This window comes from Mustelus asterias, chromosome 3 (assembly GCF_964213995.1).
Source record: "Mustelus asterias chromosome 3, sMusAst1.hap1.1, whole genome shotgun sequence".
In the NCBI taxonomy this organism is placed as follows: domain Eukaryota; kingdom Metazoa; phylum Chordata; class Chondrichthyes; order Carcharhiniformes; family Triakidae; genus Mustelus; species Mustelus asterias.
In genome coordinates, this window is record NC_135803.1 from 148,266,272 (window position 1) to 148,285,738 (window position 19,467).

Sequence of the window (19,467 nt, forward strand, 5' to 3'; positions counted from 1 at the left end):
TAAATTGCTAGTCTCACTGAAGCTTATTGAATTTAAACTAGTGCCCTCAAACTCTGTGCTCATGTCTCAATCAAACAGCCTGCCTACCTCTCCAACATTTCTGCCTCTTTGTGTGTTCTTCCTCTCTAGTAATCCGCAGAAGTTTACAAACCCATTCCAGACCAAGGCAGCCCACTACCAAACCGCTACAAATACTGTACTCGAATAAAATACACGCTAAGAGGTGCATGACCTGCATATACATAGTGCCTTTCAAGACCTAAAGAAACCCCAAGGCACTTTATGGCCAGTGAAGTACTTTTGAGGTGTAAACACTGTCGCAATGTGTGAAGCGTGACAGCCAACTTGTGTACAAATTGACTCACTAATAGCATTGTGAGAATAACCAGATGCTGAGTGCTGGTGGTTGAAAGATAAATCTTGGCCAGCACATTGGAGGTAACTCCCCTGCTCTTCTTCAAAAAGTCCCATAGGATCTTTTATGTCCACTTAAGGTGGATCTCATTTTAATGTCTCATCCAAATGTTGGCATTTCCAGATTGCTAGACATGAGTTTGATGCCTCTGTCTTTCCAATGGGACTTGAACCACGAATCTTCTGACTCAGAGGCATGAGGATACACCCACTGAGCTCAGCTGTCACCTAAATACCCTGGCACCGGATACTGGGCTGAAGTACCACTCTGACTGATGCATGTGGTAATGACATGTCCAAAGATGTGTGGGTTAGATTGATTGACCGTGCTAAATTGACCCTAGTGTCAGGGGGATTAGCGGGAATAGGGCCTGGGTGGGATTGTGGTCGGTACAGACTCGATGGGCCAAATGGCCTCCTTCTGAACTGTAGGGATTCTATGATTCTATTCTATGACATGGCAAACTGCAATTCAGTCTTCAGGAAGGAAATCTGATCAGATGGACTTTGGGGCTCAGTGTTCAATCTAATAGCTACATCCTAAATGGCACATGCAATTCAAAACAAACCCAACTCTTACCCTGATTAAAATAATCAGTACCAATTTCAGAACCGCACCAGTAAATTCATGAGCCACTTGAATCAGTAATGTATGGCAGAGGTTCTCAACTGGAAGTTTGCATCCCAACAAAGAACAATACAGCACAGGAACAGGCCCTTCGGCCCTCCAAGCCCGCGCCGCTCCCTGGTCCAAACTAGAACATTCTTTTGTATCCCTCCATTCCCACTCCGTTCATGTGGCTATCTAGATAAGTCTTAAACATTCCCAGTGTGTCCACCTCCAACACCTTGCCCGGCAGCGCATTCCAGGCCCCCACCACCCTCTGTGTAAAATACGTCCTTCTGATATCGGTGTTAAACCCCCCCCCCCCCCCCACCTTGAACCTATGACCCCTCATGAACGTCACCACCGACCTGGGAAAAGGCTTCCCACCGTTCACCCTATCTATGCCTTTCATAATTTTATACACCTCTATTAGGTCACCCCTCATCCTCCGTCTTTCCAGTGAGAACAACCCCAGTTTACCCAATCTCTCCTCATAACTAAGCCCTTCCATACCAGGCAACATCCTGGTAAACCTCCTCTGCACTCTCTCTAAAGCCTCCACGTCCATCTGGTAGTGTGGCGACCAGAACTGGGCACAGTATTCCAAATGCGGCCAAACCAACGTTCTATACAACCGCAACATCAGACCCCAACTTTTATACTCTATGCCCCGTCCTATAAAGGCAAGCATGCCATATGCCGCCTTCACTACCTTCTCCACCTGTGCCGTCACCTTCAAGGATCTGTGGACTTGCACACCCAGGTCCCTCTGCGTATCTACACCCTTTATGGTTCTGCCATTTATCGTATAGCTCCCCCCTACGTTAGTTCTACCAAAATGCATCACTTTGCATTTATCTGGATTGAACTCCATCTGCCATTTCTTTGCCCAAATTTCCAGCCTATCTATATCCTTCTGTAGCCTCTGACAATGTTCCTCACTATCTGCAAATCCAGCCATTTTCGTGTCGTCCGCAAACTTACTGATCACCCCAGTTATACCTTCTTCCAGATCGTTTATATAAATCACAAACAGCAGAGGTCCCAATACAGAGCCCTGCGGAACACCACTAGTCACAGGCATCCAGCCGGAAAAAGACCCTTCCACTACCACCCTCTGTCTTCTGTGACCAAGCCAGTTCTCCACCCATCTAGCCACCTCCCCCTTTATCCCATGAGATCCAACTTTTTGCACCAACCTACCATGAGGGACTTTGTCAAACGCTTTACTAAAGTCCATATAGACGACATCCACGGCCCTTCCCTCGTCAACCATTCTAGTCACTTCTTCAAAAAACTCCACCAGGTTAGTGAGGCATGACCTCCCTCTCACAAAACCATGCTGACTATCGTTAATGAGTTTATTCCTTTCTAAATGCGCATACATCCTATCTCTAAGAATCCTCTCCAACAACTTCCCGACCACGGACGTCAAGCTCACCGGCCTATAATTTCCCGGGTTATCCTTCCTACCCTTCTTAAATAACAGGACCACATTAGCTATCCTCCAATCCTCTGGAACCTTACCTGTGTCCAGTGACGAGACTAAAGATTTGCGTCAGAGGCCCAGCGATTTCATCTCTCGTCTCCCTGAGCAGCCTGTGATAGATTCCATCAGGCCCTGGGGATTTGTCAGTCCCCCTAGGGATTTGCAAGAATACTTCAAGGGGTCCACCAAAAATAGCCGATTCACCTCATTTCATCTTTTGTCTCAAACCGCAGCCCTCCTGATCCAAAAGCTTTGTTTATCCTGTCATTCTGAGTTAGCTGTGGCCAATCTAGTTGTTTGGTTCTTTTGGCCCTTTGGACAAGCGATGCAAAGCCAACAAGCACAACAAGTACAGGTGGGGCAGAGTCAGGGAACATCATTTTTCTTCAGCCACAGTGATGCAGGGGTGATCTGGTTCAGAGAAAGAGGCAACAACAATGGGCCAACAGGCAGTACATTGAGGCTGTCACCAGTAGCATCAAAAAGACACTATTTCCTCAATTAATTCAGTAAGAAGCAGCAGCTAGTGAATAATAAGTGACAATCGAGTCATCAGGGAGATCTTCCTCTTTAGATCCACACACTGGATGTCCACACTAGTGTGATTTAGGACCTGTTTCAGCTTGTATCATGTGTTAATTTGCCTCTGACTAGAATAGTGGAAAAATAAAATTGCATCTAATTTCCAGTTATCAAACTAAAGGGGGTGGACTTATGACTGGGTTTTAAGTCACCTGTGCAATAAATAGATTTAACAACTGCATATATTAAACATATAGATTTGCTCTGCCACACATATAACCCTAAATATTACAAGCATCGTGCAATTCTTTCATGCCTGTGAAAGAACTTGTTGAATGCGCCAATGCTGATGCATTAGTTCAAGCTTTAAGTTAATCAGTCCCTAAACAACATTAAAATCTTCCAAACTGAATGTTAATTCCATAACCTCCGTGTATCCAACATGATATTATGGAAGACTCTTTTGAGAACACCTTCAGCAACAACTTTCATTTATATAACATCTTTGATAATAACCCTTCACCAAAGCATTATAAAGCAAAATGTGACACCAAGCCACATAAAGCAATGTTAGGGCAGGTGCCCAAAAGCTTTGTTGAAGATGAAGGGTTTAAGGAGCCTCTTAAAAGCGGAATGAGAGGCTGAGGGAATTCCAGAGCTTAGGATCTAGGCAGCTGAGACACAGCCACTAATGTTAGAGCAATAAAATCAGAGATGTTCTAATGACTAGAATTAGACAAGTGCAGATATCTCAGTGGATTGTGGGGATAGTGACGATGACAGAAGAAGGGAGAGGTGAGACCAAAAAAGGATTTGAAAACAAGGAAGCGAATTTTAAAATCACGGTGTTTCTTCATAGGCACCTACTGCCGGTCAGCAAACACAGTGGCGATGAGTGAATGGGACTTGGGCTGAGTAAGGACGTGGGCAGCAGAGTTTTGAATGGTGTCAAGTTTACAGAGGGTAGAATGTGGGTAGCCAAGTAGAAGTGCATTGGAATACTCAAGTCTAGGGGTAGCCAAGGCACGGATGAGTGCTTCAGCAGAAGATGAGCAGTGGCAATGGCAGAGTCGGGTGATGTTACAGAGGTAGAAATAGGTAGTCTTACTGCCCAGAAGTTCATCATTCACTTCATATCTCGTTTCCAAACTTGCTCAATGCAGCACTCGCTCATTACAGCCCTGTGCAATTTACAATCAATCCTCTGGTCAAACTAAGTAAATTAATACATATGTTTAATTGTGTGACTAATTTTTATACAGAAGAAATACTTGTGTTGCCGGGGGTCTGTCGAATTTTTATAACATTGGGGGCAGGTGTTCCTCAGAAGCAAAAAAATGTTAAGAACCCCTGATGTATTTGCTAGCAATAAATAAGGAACCACTGACTTCATCATCAGGAGCTCTTTTCTTCTATTTTTAAATTTGCCCTTTCAGTCACCTCATTCTCGTCAAGTCTGTTTTGTTTTTTCTTTTCATGACAGAAAAGCAGAGTTGGTATCAGTAGGAGTGAGACCAAAAAAAACACCTTTGATTCTTCCAGGAGTTTTTAGAAAGCTGTGTGGGTCTGTTGTAAATTTTGTAATTTAATTCATTGTTTTAAACTTTCCACAAATAAATTGAAAGAAAACAGCAGCTGTTAGGTGAACTTTGTACACCGTACTCTGTAGCATGTTTGCAGAATAGAAACTTGCAGAGGAAGAACTTTATTTGTTTGTTTTTTTTCACACACAAAGGCAACTTCCTTTTTTCATGTTGCTTTTTACTCATTCGCACAAGGCCAACATTTATTGCCCAGCCCTAATTGCCCTTCAGAAAGTGGTGATGAGCCACTTAAGCAACTTTCAGTCTATACAATTATGGTTAAAGTTCCAGGATTTTGATCTAGAGGTGATGAGAAACAGCCTTACACTAGAGAATTTCTATAAGCCATAGAATGTCCTTTAGGGAAGGGAATCTGCTTTCCTTATCTGTATACAGCAATGGGGTTGACTTAAAAATGCCCTCTGAAATGGCTTAGCAAACCACTCAGTTGTATCAAATTTCCACAAAGTCAATAAAAAGGCATGAAACAAGACGGACCATCTAGCTTCAACCTGTGCAAAACCCAACCCTATCAAGTTCTCCTTACTAACATCTGGGGGCTCGTGCCTAGATTGGGAGGACTATCTCACAGAGGAGTCAAGCCACAGCCTGACATAGTCATATTCACAGATTCATACATTACCAGCCCAGCCACCACCATCACCATTCCTGGGTATGACCTGATCTACCAGCAGGACAGTCGCAGTAGAGTGGTGGCTCAGTGGTATACAGATGGGAGGGAGCCCTGGAAGTCCTCAACATCAGTTCAGGATCCCATGAAGTCTTATGGTGTCAGGTCAGACATGGGCAAGGAAATCTCCTGATTACCACAGCCACCCCCCACTCTCCCCTCAGCTAATGAATCAGTACTCCTCCATGTTGAATACCACCTGGAGGAAGCACTGAGGGTGGCAAGGTTACAAAATACACTCCGGTTGGGAGGCTTCAATGTCCATCACCAAGAGAGGCTCGGTAGCACCATCACAGACCAAGCTGGCCAAGTCCTAAAGGACATAGCTGCTAGACTGGGTCTGCGGCAGGTGGTGAGGGAACCAACATGACAAGTCCCCTCATCACATTGAGAATATCCTCCATCCTGTTGTGTGGCACTACCACCTTGCTAAATGAGACAGACTGCGAACAGATCTAATAACTCAAGACTGGGCATCCATGAGGCGCTGTGGCCATCAGTAGCAGCAGAATTGTATTCAACTGCAATCTGTAACCTCATGGCCCAGCATAATCCCCACTCTACCATTATCACCAAGCCAGGGGATCAATCCTGGTTCAATGAAGAGTGCAGGAGGGCATGCCAAGAGCAACACCAGACATACCTAAAAATTAGATGCCAACCTGGTGAAGCAGGACTACTTGCATGCCAAGCAGCTTAAGTAGCAAGTAATAGTGAGAGCTTAGTGATTTTACAATTAGCAGATCAGATCTAAGCTGTGCAGGAGTTCCTCAGAGTAGTGTCCTAAACCCAACCATCTTCAGCTCCCCTCCATCATAAGGTCAGAAGTGGGGATGTTTGCCAATGACTGACAAGTTCAGCACCATTTGCAACTCCTCCAATAATGAAGCAGTCTATGTTCAAAGACAGCAAGACCTGGACAATATCCAGGCTTAGGCTGACAAGTGGCAAGTAACATTCATGCCACGCAAGTGCCAGGCAATGATCATCTCCAACAAGAGCAAATTTAACCTCCAAATGTTGACCCTTGATATTCAATGGCATTACCATCACTGAATCCCCCATGATCAAGATCCTGGGACTTACCATTGAACCTAAACTGGACCAACCATATAAATACTGTGCCTGAAAGAGCAGGGCAGAATCGGGGAATTCTGTGGCAAGTAACTCGCCATCTGGCTCCCCAAAGCCTGTCCATCATCTAAAAGACACAAGTCAGGAGTGTGATGGAATACTCACCACTTGCAAGCTCTCACAATAGTCAAGAAGATGAATGCCATCCAGGACAAAGCGGACTGTTTGATTGGCACCCCTTCAATAAATATTCATTCCCTCCACAGTTTGTACCATCAACAAGATGCACTGCAGGAACTCATCAAAGCCCCTAAGGTAGCACCTTCCAAACCCACAACCACCACTATCTAGAAAAGCAAGAGCAGCATTCACATGGGAAAACCATCACAAGCCACTTCCAACCCTGGCTTGGAAATATATCGCTGTTCCTTCACTGTCACTAGGTCAAAATCCTGGAATTCCCTCGTGAACAGCAGTGTGGGTGTACCTACACCACAGGGTCTGCAGTGGTTCAAGAAGGCAGCTCACCACCACCTTCTCAAGGGCAACTAGGGATGGGCAATAAATACTGGCCTAGCCAGCGACACCCACATCCTGTAAACAATTTTTTGTTTAAATTCTATCCTGCCTGTAAGGTATTCACTCATGCTGCTTATCCTTTTAAATCCTTTTAAATTGTACGTTGTTTGCTCATTATCCAAATATTGGCAAGCTATTTGACCATAGGCAGTCAGCACACCCAAGTCTGATCATGTTCTCATTTGATGGTTCAACATATACATTGGAATCCTGGAGTACTTTTAAAGTGTAGCGCATGGCAAACTCCCACAGAAACGTGTGGTATTGATTGAGGGGTAAGTATCGGCCAGAACACCAGTGATAAGGCTCCTGCTTGTCTCTGAAATATTACCATGGAATCTTTCACGTCCACCTGAGCAAGCAGATGGGGCCTATGTTTAACATCTCACTGAAAGACGGAACTGCTGACAGTGCAGCAATCCCTGGCGCTCCACTGTGTCCACCTTGATTTTCATACTCAGGCCCTAAAGTTGGACTTGAAACCAGAACCTCGTGACTGAGGCAGAAGTGCTACCAACTGAGCTCCGGCTGATACTTAAATCTTGACTGGTTTCATTTATCCACAATTTCTCCTCTTCTCTCCTGGCATTTTCAGCTTTAATGCTATCCTACAATTTGTCGCAGCCACTCACATAGATTTTAAAGAATTAACAAAAAGGAGCAATTCAGTGCTTGATCTGAAATATGAACTAACGACAATTACACATTGCCATTGTTATAAAAGAGAACGTGTCTATTTCATACATTTGTGCATATAGAATAACAAATTGGTCACAAAATAGTAGATTCAACGGGCAAGATAGGTTGCAGGACAGGTGTATTGAAGGCAAGATTCAGTATATTTGCTTTTTGATTATTGTGGAGACTGGAGCATGCCCATTCTTTACAGCGTGCAATCGAGGATATGTCGGAGAGGTTTAATTTTTGGAGGTTAAGGTTTGTGCAAAGATGAACTTACAACTTCAGTAAAATAGGCAGTGTCAGATTGGCTGCTTGCCAACACCTCCCTTAGGCCTAAAGTCAAAATTATCCACACTAAATTTAATTCTCACTCTCGCCGCTTCCTTACTATTGTGTACATGATGTTTATGTAAAGAAATACATCAAATCCTATCAACAAAGGCAGAAGGCAGCAATGAGACAAGACAGAGGCATTGCAGGCAGCCATTCTTCGAAGTTTGTAAGGGTCAGTGGCAGTTAATTTACTGAAGAACCATTTTTAGACCACACAAGAAATAAACACTGACATTCTTCTGCTATTTTAACAAAGGTATTAACCAGTTAAAAATAAATGGGATAACCTCTGTTTTAAAACAGAAAAACCTGTTTTTCTCCATGATCAAAACTGTAGTGTTACCATAATAAACAGCATATTATTTTGTTAATACATTAGAACAAGATTCCCTGTTAACACACTACAACCAAGGGGTTAGTGAGGGTTATTTTCTGATCAAATGGCGCGCATCTTTTTAAAAAAAAAGAGCGCACTGAAAAATCTAGTCTGGTAATGTTGGAAAATTCACCAAACTAAAGTGTCACAAATATGCAAATTTTCTGTTGGGACACAATTGCAAACTCTTCCGATGCGCTTAATAGAAAACCTGCTGTAAGAAGTCAGAGAACACAAAGATTGTTACCTCAAAACTACTACTGGTGTTTGAGTACTTACAAATAAATACATAAGTATTTGTAAGCCATGTAAGATGGATTCAGTCCTGAAATCAGCACTGGCTGTCCATCCAGTTGGTCTTAGTTGATCAATAATGTCATAACGATTAAGGATCGTGATTAGGTTCATCTGAAATTAATTGCAGTTCACTAGCAGGAAGTTTAGTGGTGTTTAATGTGCACGCAAATTGAAAACAGATATAAAAAGCTAAATTTCAAGTTCGTGAAAATAATTTCAAAAGTGAATTTTAAAGCTTAAATATTCTCTAATCACTGCTTATTTCTGGAGTTTCATTTTATTCATCATAAATAGCAATAAACTTAGAACATTTCTTCCAGTCTATCACTTACTGTGGTTAGCAGGAGGTAAAATTTTAAATCCAATGTAAAGTGTGACGAGAGAGGAAAAAAATCATCTACAATGCAGGAAAAGATTCCACTAGAAGTGTATTTGGATATTTGATTTGATTTATTATTGTCACATGTATTAGCATACAGTGAAAAGTATTGTTTCTTGTGCGCTATACAGACAATATCGTACATAGAGAAGGAAATTGAACCCACGTCCCTGGTGCTGTGAGACAGCAATACTAACCACTGTGCCACCATGCTGCCCGAATTCCCGATAACCTTTCAGTTATTTTTCCCTTTTCAAATACACATCAAGTTCCTTTTAGAAAGTTAGTATTGAATCTGTTGCCACCACCTCTTCAAGAAGCATTCCAGATCATAACTTGCTGCATAAAGAAAATACTCCTCATCTCTTCTGTGCTTTTATTTTTGGTAACTAATTTAAATCCATTAGTGTAAATTGTTCCTTCTCCTTTACCCCATCAAAATCCTTCATAATTTCAAACACATCTATTAAATCTCCACTAATCTTTCTCTGATTGAAATAGAAAATCCCAGCTTTTAAAATCATTCCACATAACTGAATCTCTCATCCCCGGTGAATCTGTTCTGCATCCGCTCCTTCCAAAGCTGTGGTGCCCAGAATTGACTCAGTACTCCAATACTCGAGCTGAGGCGAAACCAAAGGTTCCGCGTAATTGAAGTTGCTTTTGTACTCTGTGCCCCTATTTATAAAATTAGGGATCATGTGTGGTTCTTTAATAGCCTTTTTAACCACCATCAAAAATTTGTAGTATGTAAATCCCCAAAGGTCCCTTTAATGCTGTCAGCTGATTTTCTTACAGCAGCCTCTGTGTATTTTTGCAAACAGAAGTTAACAGCATTTTAATTTGAAGAAAATGCACATGCCCTTAAGTTTCTGTAGTAAAATTCCAATTGTATTACAATTTTCCCGGGCTTGCTGTGCCTCTTGTTGAACTGTGTCCTCGGGTTGAGTTATGTTAGTGTTATGCGACAGGTGAGGAAGGTGCCTATTGCGGTATGATTATGTGGTAATTTCATGTTTTGCCATTCCAGGTAAAGACTGAGATCAGTGTCCAAAGTAAGCACCAGACAATGCAAGGTATTGCGTTTCCAATTCAGGAAAGTGCCATTGCGGCCCTTCTCTTACTTAAAGAGAAGAAGATAAATTACATCCAGCTGGTATGTAATTCCATTTTCATTCAATGTAAACTGAATTAATTTCAGCATTGTAAGGCTGCGTGTAACAAAATATATGGGTTCTGCATGTATCCCAGCGAACGCTACAAGATTAATATATAATGTGATGCTTCCCTTGGGACAATTTAATTATACTTTAACACAACTGATGTTATCTATTAACTGGGAGCAGAGTAATAAAAGACATTTAGATTCAGGTAACCTGCTCGAGTGAAAGGAAAAGGGTTATAGTTACCATTGAAATTAAAAGAAAAGTCTCATGCTGTTGTTCTAATTGGGTCCCCTTAATTTTATAGTTATAATAACCTGTTGAAATACTATTCATGTTCACACTGGTGCAGTCTAGGCTATACGGATAGTAGTTTCTTGTCTATGACATGTCTTTATTTGGACATCCTGCAAATATCTAATGCTAATATTCCAACAGTTGTTTTATCCAGGGACTTCATATATTTAGTTGAACAAGCAGTCACATTGCATGAGTGTAATTTCACACATCTTGCATGTAACCATATATATGTAAAGTATAAGTATTAGGACGGAGGTGAGGAGACATTTCTTCACCCAAAGAGTGGTGAGCCTGTGAAATTCATTACCACAGGAAGTAGTTGATGCCAAAACATTGAATGTATTCAAGAGGCGGCTGGATATAGCACTTGGGGCAAATGGGATCAAAGGTTATGGGGGAAAAAGCAGGATTAGGCTATTGAGCTGGATGATCAGCCATGATCATAATGAATGGCGGAGCAGCCTCGAAGGGCCAAATGGCCTCCGCTTGCTCCTATCTTCTATGTTTCTATAATGAACAGACTTTTTCTAACTGAAGGGAAGGTGATGGCCTAGTGGTATTATCACTAGACTATTAATCCAGAAACTCAGCTAATGTTCTAGAGTCCCAGGTTTGAATCCCGCCACAGCAGGTAGTTTTTATTGAATTCAAATTCCACTATCTGGAATTCAGAATCTACTGATGACCATGAAACCATTGTCGATTGTCAGAAAAACCCATCTGGTACACTAATGCCTTTTAGGGAAGGAAATCTGCCTTCCTTACCTGATCTGGCCTACATGTGACTCCAGAGCCACAACAATGTGGTTGACTCTCTACTGCCCTCCAAGGGTAACTAGGGATGGGCAATAAATGCTGGCCAGCCAACAACGCCCATGTCCCATAAATGAATTTTTTAAAAAGATTTTTGCTTTGATGGCCATATATCTCAAAAATAGAGGATTTATCACGTTCTCACTTACAGCAATACGTTTGTTAACATACTGCTTCCTGGTGTTTTCTTATGATATATACAGACATAACTTGTAATAAATACAAAAAATGCTAGAAGTACTCAGCACGTGAGGCAGCGTCTGTGGAGAGAGAAACGGAGAGTTAATGTTTCAGGTCAATGATCTTTCATCAGAACTGGAAAAAAATTAATGATGTAGCATGTTTTAATCAAATGTAGAGGCAGGGAAAAACAGGGATGGGAGGAAAGAAGAAAAGGAAGTAATGAGTTGGATAAAGGGAGGTTAAATAACAAAAAGGATGACGGTGCAAGGTAGAAGAAGATGGTAGTGAGAGAAGAAAAGGAACAAACAATGCATTAGAGGAGCTGAAATGACAAAAGCAGAAACATTGCCAGTAACTGCTATCTGAAAACCTGGTTATGATCTGAAATTGTTGAACTCAGCATTGAGTCTGTAAGGCTGTAAATCATTTCATCAAAAGATGAGACGCTGTTCTTCCAACTGACTTGGAGTTTGATTAGAACAGTGTTGGAGGCCAAGATCAAAGTGGAGATTAAAAATGGCTGGAAGCTCAGAGTCACTCTCGGGGATTGAACAGAGATGTTCTGCAAAGTAATCACCCGGTCTGCATTTGATCTCCCCAGCGTAGAGGAGACCACATCGTGATGTACTATAAAGTACAGAAGTACAGCTGTAAATCGCTATTTCACCTGGAAAAAGTGTTTGGACCCCTAGACAGTGGGAGGGGAGGAGGTAAATGGGTAGCTGTCGCATCTCCTGTACTTGCATGGGAAGGTTCCACGGAATGGGAAGTGAGTGTTTAGATGTCAGTCGAGGAAAAGGGAAGACATTGCAGGGGCACTGGTATGAAGGGTGGTATAGTTGGAATAGATGCAACAGAGACAGAGGAACCTGGAGGATGGAATAAAGTCCTTACAGGAAACATTTGGGAGGAAATGTAATGAGGGTAGCTATGGAATCAGTGGACTTGTTACTTCTTTCAATGCAGTATTCTGTATTCACTGCTCACACTGCCCTGCCACATCTTTCCATTAAATGTCAATGAGAAAAGGGCTGGGGTAGCAGGACAAATTCGATAGGCTGAGTGACCTCCTGTGCTGTGTCGTTCTTTGCTACGGTGCTCAAGTGCTTAGGATATGTTGAGAAAACGGGCTTATTTTGTGTGCTCTTCACAGAACCTTTTACAAGATATTCTGTTATAAAGAATATGTTTAGCTGGGCCAATTGCTGACTTTTTTACATTTCTATCTCCTCCACTCCTCAGAAATTGGATATAGAGAAGGAAACTATCAACTTGGTTCATACAGATGTCACTGACATCCTTGATTTGCCAAAGAGAATCCCAAGTAACGCTGCTCGCTATCATTTCTTCCTCTATAAGCACTCACATGAGGGGGACTACTTAGAATCTGTTGGTAAGCTGAAAAATGTATAACTGAAACATTCTGGGTTTTTCTGGTTTTTATTTACTTGCTCCCCTTCCCTCCTCTCATAGTAGTCTCTACTCTCTCACCCAAAGTGCCTGCCCGTGCTTCATAAACAAACTGGGCGGCACGGTGGCACAGTGGTTAGCACTGCTGCCTCACAGCTCCAGGGACCTGGGTTCAATTCCAGGCTTGTGTCACTGTGCGGAGTCTGAACATTCTCCCCATGTCTGCATGGGTTTCCGCCAGGTGCTCCAGTTGCATCCCACAGATGTGCGGGTTAGGTTGATTGCCCCTTAGTGTCTCTGGATGTGTAGGTTAGAGGGATTAGTGGGGTAAATGTGTGAGGTTGTTGGGATAGGGCCTGGGCTGGGATTGTTGTCGGTGCAGACTTGATGGGCCGAATGGCCTCCTTCTGCACTGTACGGATTCTATGAGTCAGTGTTAGCAAATGATTCAACCTTGGGATAGGGGCATCACTACCCAGCCTATCTGCACCTTGCAATTGCTGTTTAGCAGGTACTCCAGTGGTTAACATACCTGATTTTCCTCTCTTGCCAGTGGGTACTGAGGTCATTCCAACCCTTACCCAGATGAGATCAGCAATCTCAGCACAGATTCCCCTGGTCCAGATGGTTCAGAAGGACACCAGGAAGTGAAGTCAACCTGTTGAACCATTCGGGAACCTTGCTGGTGTTTTTAAAATGTTAATTACAATTTACCTGTTTCCCTCGCCCTCCCAGTTTACGCTGTACTCCTTCATATGCATTAGCATTATCCAGCAACTATTAAATACCAATCTTAACTCAGTGACAGAGCCTACATTTCATACAGTTTACAGTCCATAAAATTAATGCATTTGTGTATCTATGCACGTGAATATTAAGTGAATTGTAATGAATCACTATAATCAGAAGGTTTAAATGATCACTGTCGCTGGGTCAAAATCCTTGAACTCCATCCCAACAGCAGTGTGGGTATACCTACACCACGTGGACAGCAGGAGTTGAAGAAGGCATCTCACCACCACCTCCTCAAGGGCAATTAGGGATGGGCAATAAATGCTGGCCTAACCAGCGACATCCCATGAATGATTTTTTTTAAAAACCCATAAATTGCCAGATCTGCTCCTTGAAGTGAGCTGAAATATTGAATGAAATTGCAGTCTGTTAATGCCAGTCAGATGCAATTGTGCATCTATATGTTATATTCTTTCTTTGGAACGTATAGCTTTCTTTCATTGTTCACCTTCCCCGTCCATGTTACCCCTGCGCGTCCACTGTTAGAAATAGCTTCAACTGTGCCTTGTCCTAACATCTCTCACAAAAGCAAAAATACAGGATCATACAAAATTGTGTGTGTTCAGTGAGGGAGCTATAGTGGGTAGAAATGGGACACAACTCCAGGCTCGCACACATCTACAACTCACCTGTTATTTCTAAATGTGTTGAATTTATTATTTTTCTTCCCACAGTATTTATCTACTCCATGCCAGGGTACAAATGTGGTATTAAAGATCGCATGCTGTACTCCAGCTGTAAGGGACCGTTACTAGACGTGGCAGAACAACAGCTACAACTGAAAGTCGTCAAAAAGGTATCCACCTACATGTGTGTCTGCAGATACCGTGGGGTGATTTTTTTTTTTATTTTGTGCTGGGAAACGGAAGCTGGATCTTTTTCCAGGCCCCCTCCCAGGGGGAAGCAGTCACTGACCTGGGATTCTTACAAAGGCTCCTTCTTAATTGCCATGGAGGACAAAGGTTCTCTGTCGGATTAAGGACAGCGGGCTCTCAATGCTGGAGGACCTATCAGAGGCCTTCCAGCTTATGAGGAACAGCAGACTGTGGTAGACGGTACTTCACCAACCTTTGTAAAACTTTAAACAAACAGAAATAGCAGCCAGGTGCCACTTTGAGGGCAGCAAGGGGGAATTCCTTTACAGGGCAACCTTTGCCTGTACCGCCACGCAAGCAGGAAAGAGTGGTTTGTAGGCCTCCCACGCATGCTGCCCATTTCCCTGCCAGGCATATCACTGGGCAAATACTTCGGAGTTTACTGCTAGTCGGGTGTAGGCAGAGGTTGAGAAAGTTATGTTACAGAAGTAACACACAGTGGACTTTATGTTGGAGAGAATATGGGTCGAAAGCTACCTAGAAAGGTGACAAAGTTGAGCTTCAAGATTAGTTTACTATTTTAAAACCACTCTGAATAGTCAATTTAAATGCTTTTCAAATTTTTATGTGTGGTACTGTAAGCACATATTGCTCGGTTCACAATGCAATTGGTTAGCACAGTGGTTAACACTGCTGCTTCACAGCGCCAGGAACTCGGGTTCGATTCCCGGCTTGGGTCACTGTCTGTGCGGAGTTTGCACGTTCTCCTCGTGTCTGCGTGGGTTTCCTCCGGGTGCTCCGGTTTCTTCCCACGTTCTGAAAGACGTGCTGGTTAGGGTGCGTTGACCCGAACAGGCGCCGGACTGTGGCGACTAGGGGAATTTCACAGGAACTTCATTGCAGTGTTAATGTAAGCCTTACTTGTGACTAATAAATAAACTTTAACTTTGAATAAGACGGCCATTTTGAAATTGTATTTTTACAGATGGAGATAGACAGTGGTGAAGAGCTAACACCTGACTTCCTTTATGAAGAAGTCCACCCTAAGCAGCATGCTTTCAAACAAGCGTTTGCAAAGCCCAAGGGACCCGCTGGAAAGCGTGGGATGAAGCGGATTATCAAAGGAGGTGGCGATGCGGAAAACGGAGAGGATGTTTAAAAACAAAGACCGCCAGGCATAAGGGACTTTGAACTTTCTACTTTTTAACAGTGAATTTAAAATTTACATTAGAATATCAATTTATGAGTTGAACCTCATTTCTTTTTTTGCCCTTTTTCTCCCAAAATACACTAAGCACCTTTCTGAGTTTTAATCGTTTGCTGACGGCTTTTCACAGAATATTTGGGAGAGTTTTTGATTTGTACAAGGACTGTCATGTCGCCATCCGAGAAACACACAATAATTGGCACAGTTTCATGGCAGCTGTAAGTCACTGGCTGCTTTACGTGACAACAACACAAACCAGTTGCATGTCCCATTTACACTTGGGAGCCGGTTCAGTTGGGAACCATGTGAGCTCCCCACTACCAAATGCACTACAATTATCCCTAACTCGAGGGACACAACTGACACTCTATCAGGTTCCCACCTGGGTGGGGTGGGGGTGAATCTAGTGTGGTGCTTTTCAAGGTTTGACCAAAAGAAACAAAAACTAATCACTAATTTGAATGACAATAAATGGGGGAAACTGAAACTATTTTCTTACAAACACTACATGCTGTTCGAGTTCAGAAGTGCATCCAAAACTTGCATTATCTGCGATAGTAATTGATTTTGAAAACTTCCAAAATAAGGTTCCTGCAAATACGTCGGCAACTTCAAAAGGCTGGTGTGCAAATCAGCAATAGGCCACTGGGAAGCCAATCCACAGTGCCAGTGACTCTGATACTTAACCCCCGGCGGCAACCTGATAGGGGGTTAAATCCATCACCTCCTGCTTGACCTCCCACTCCTCAGATTTGCTGGTGCACACTCACCACAAGGAATTAAACTCATACTCTTCCAGCAGGTTGTGAGGGAGCTGGAATACAAATCCATAACCATGGAAAATGGGCACAGACACCATCACCGGAAAGCAAATGTTTGCATGAAAACAGCGGTCCGTGGAGTTGCTCCCAGCTCCGTTTTACTCTTTACCCTTTGCTGTACACGTGAAGTTTTGGTTAGAGTGGAAAATGACTTCCTGTTTTATTTTCAAAGGGACAGGTGCCCAATGTAGGCGAGTTTGGCATGTCATCCATATTTACCTATTGTATATTAGAGTTCTGTACATAAGGGGAGCAGGAATTTGGATCACAGTGTTCACCGGAATCTGATTCAAGCCTCTCCCCCGATTCTTTATTTGTATTTTTTTGTTGTTGGAGGAGTGTAAGTTTTTACTCATGTTGTGGTACTGTAAGTTAATTCACAAAATGCACTTTGCTCTGATATAGCTATAGATAGGGAATATATCTGAATATAGCTGTGGTGTCTGTGGGACGAGAACCATAGCACTGGAACTAATTGATTGAAGTTAATCCAAAGGTGAATTTAGGTCGCAATCGATGAAATGGTGTAAATCAGTGAGGCCGCACTCTGCGCCTTTCACCAGCATTTCTTTATAATGTGGAATTTTGACCATTTCTAAAAGATAATAAATGAATTTTAACTTGTGTAAATCACATCAGCTTTAAAATCTGTAATGTTAATTAGTTGCACCAGGCAGAATATCTGCTTAGGTGTGTGTGGACAGAGCAAGTCTTTAGTGTGTTATGCTGTTTAAGTATCCATTGAAATACAGTCGGTCACAATTGATTAAGATCACCAATCGTATTGTCCAGTGGAATTGTATTGATGTGAAAGTAGGGATTTGCCACTTAGACCATAAAACAAGGAGCAGAATTAGGCCACTCGGCCCATCGAGTCTGGTCTGCCATTCAATCATGGCTGATATTTTTCTCATCCCCATTCTCCTGCCTTTTCCCCATAACCCCTGATCCCCTTATTAATCAAGAACCTATCCATCTCTGTCTTAACCATACTCAATGACCTGGCGTCCACAGCCTTCTGCGGCAAAGAGTTCCACAGATTCACCATTCTCTGGCTGAAGAAATTCCTCCTCATCTCTGTTTTAAAGGATCGTCCTTTTAGCCTGAGGTTGTGCCCTCTGGTTCCCGTTTTTCCTACTAGTGGAAGCATCGTCTCCACGTCCACTCTATCCAGGCCTCGCAGTATCCTGTAAGTTTCAATAAGATCCCCCCTCATCCTTCTAAACTCTAATGAGTTCAGAATTAATGAGATATTTTACAAGGTGTTGCAAGGACATTAACTTGTGTCACCTAAGCTCCCGATGGAAACACAGAATAGGGAATGTTTTTTTAAAAATCATAAAATGTATTTGGGATAACACTGGAGAATTAACAGAGTACTCCAGCCAACCCATCACAATCATCTGCAAAGTGATAGAAGGTGTAGTCAACAGTACTGTCAAATTGTAGTTACTCATCAATAATATGTTTACTAATGGTCAGTTTGGGTTCCTTCATACCCACTCAGCTCTAGATCTCATCACAGCCTAGGTCCAAACATGGACAAAAGAGCTGGATTCCAGAGGTGAGGTGAGAATAACCCCCCCTCCCCTAACATCAAGGCAGCATTTGACTGTAACACCAAGGAGCCCTTGGAAAAGTCAATGAGAATTGGGGGGAAAACCTGGAGTCGTACTTAAAACAAAGGAAGATTTTTTGGTTGTTGGAGGCCAACCGTCTCAGCCCAGGACATCGCTGCAGGACTTCCTCAGAGCAGTGCCCTAGGCACAACCATCATCAGCTGCTGCTTCGATGGTCTTCTCACCCAAGATGAGGTCAGAAATGGGAATGTTTGCAAATGCCAGGTTCTGACCATCTTCAACAAGGGAGAGTAACCACATTCCCATGACACTCAATCGCTTTACCTTCGCTGAAACCTCAACATCATCCTGAGGGTCACAACTGACCAGAAACTTTACCAGACATATAAATACCATGGCAACAGGTATTTGCTTCTCCAAGAGAAACTCCAAACAACTGTCAAGTCACTTGACATATTCCAAAACGAAGCAGCCCACTTCATTGGCATTCCATCCAGCACCCTAAACATTCACTCCCTCCACCACTGACATACTGTGGCTGCAGTGTGTGTTACCTACAAAATGTGGTGCAGTTACTCACCAAGGCTCCTTCAACAGCACCTCTCAAACCTCAGACTTCTAACACCAGTAGGACAAGGCATATGGGAACACCACAATCTGCAATTTCCCCAAGTCACACACCGTTCTGACTTGGAAATATATCGTGACTGGGTCAAAACCCTGGAACACTCTATCTAATAGCGCTGACCACATCAACTACAGAAGTTTAAGAAGGTGTCTTAGCACCACCTTCTCGAAAGCAATTAGCGATGGAAAGAAATTGGATGCTCACATCCCATGATTGTAAAATAACCTTGCAATCTCCTCTTTGGTTGAGAAACAAACCTATGGCCAAATGGAAAGTATCTCTTTCATTAGATTATCATTTATCAAGTTTCAACTTCCAATAGGCAATTCCCCAGATCAGCAGCCCTCAAAATGCCTCCAACTCTTGAGTTAGAGTCAGAAACTTCAGAGGATTCTGACTCGCGTACCTAGATAATTACCCAGGAAAAGTATCCCCAACCCTCTGAATCCCCTCCCTGACCCGACTTGACCTTACTGGACCTCACCACCCTACCCAGCTGCCTACTGTCCTGCCACCCTACCCACATACCTCAGTCATTAATACAGAAAAGCTGATGCAATATCCCAAAGCCTTTCACTGTGTTAGTGAACAAAGACTTCCAAAAATACAGCAGCTATTTCAGTAAAAAGGGGTCATAGTTTATTGGCTTTCCCCTAATAATACTGCCCTACAAAGGATTCCCAGAACAGGTACGGTCTGCGTTTATGAAGAGGCCCAATTTGGAGATTTG

The 19,467-nt window shown here is 42.8% G+C and overlaps 1 protein-coding gene across 2 annotated transcripts in view; it reads left to right on the forward strand.

Annotated features, from left to right (window-relative positions):
* twf2 (twinfilin actin binding protein 2) overlaps nucleotides 1-19,467 on the forward strand; it is a 105,389-nt gene that overhangs the window by 82,016 nt on the left and 3,906 nt on the right. For both annotated transcript variants that reach the window (XM_078209910.1, XM_078209911.1), the window contains 4 exons: nucleotides 10,056-10,181; nucleotides 12,727-12,877; nucleotides 14,361-14,482; nucleotides 15,487-19,426. In XM_078209910.1, coding sequence (XP_078066036.1) covers nucleotides 10,056-10,181; nucleotides 12,727-12,877; nucleotides 14,361-14,482; nucleotides 15,487-15,660 — 573 coding nt within the window. In that variant the 3' untranslated portion in view covers nucleotides 15,661-19,426. The remainder of the gene's footprint in view (nucleotides 1-10,055; nucleotides 10,182-12,726; nucleotides 12,878-14,360; nucleotides 14,483-15,486; nucleotides 19,427-19,467) is intronic.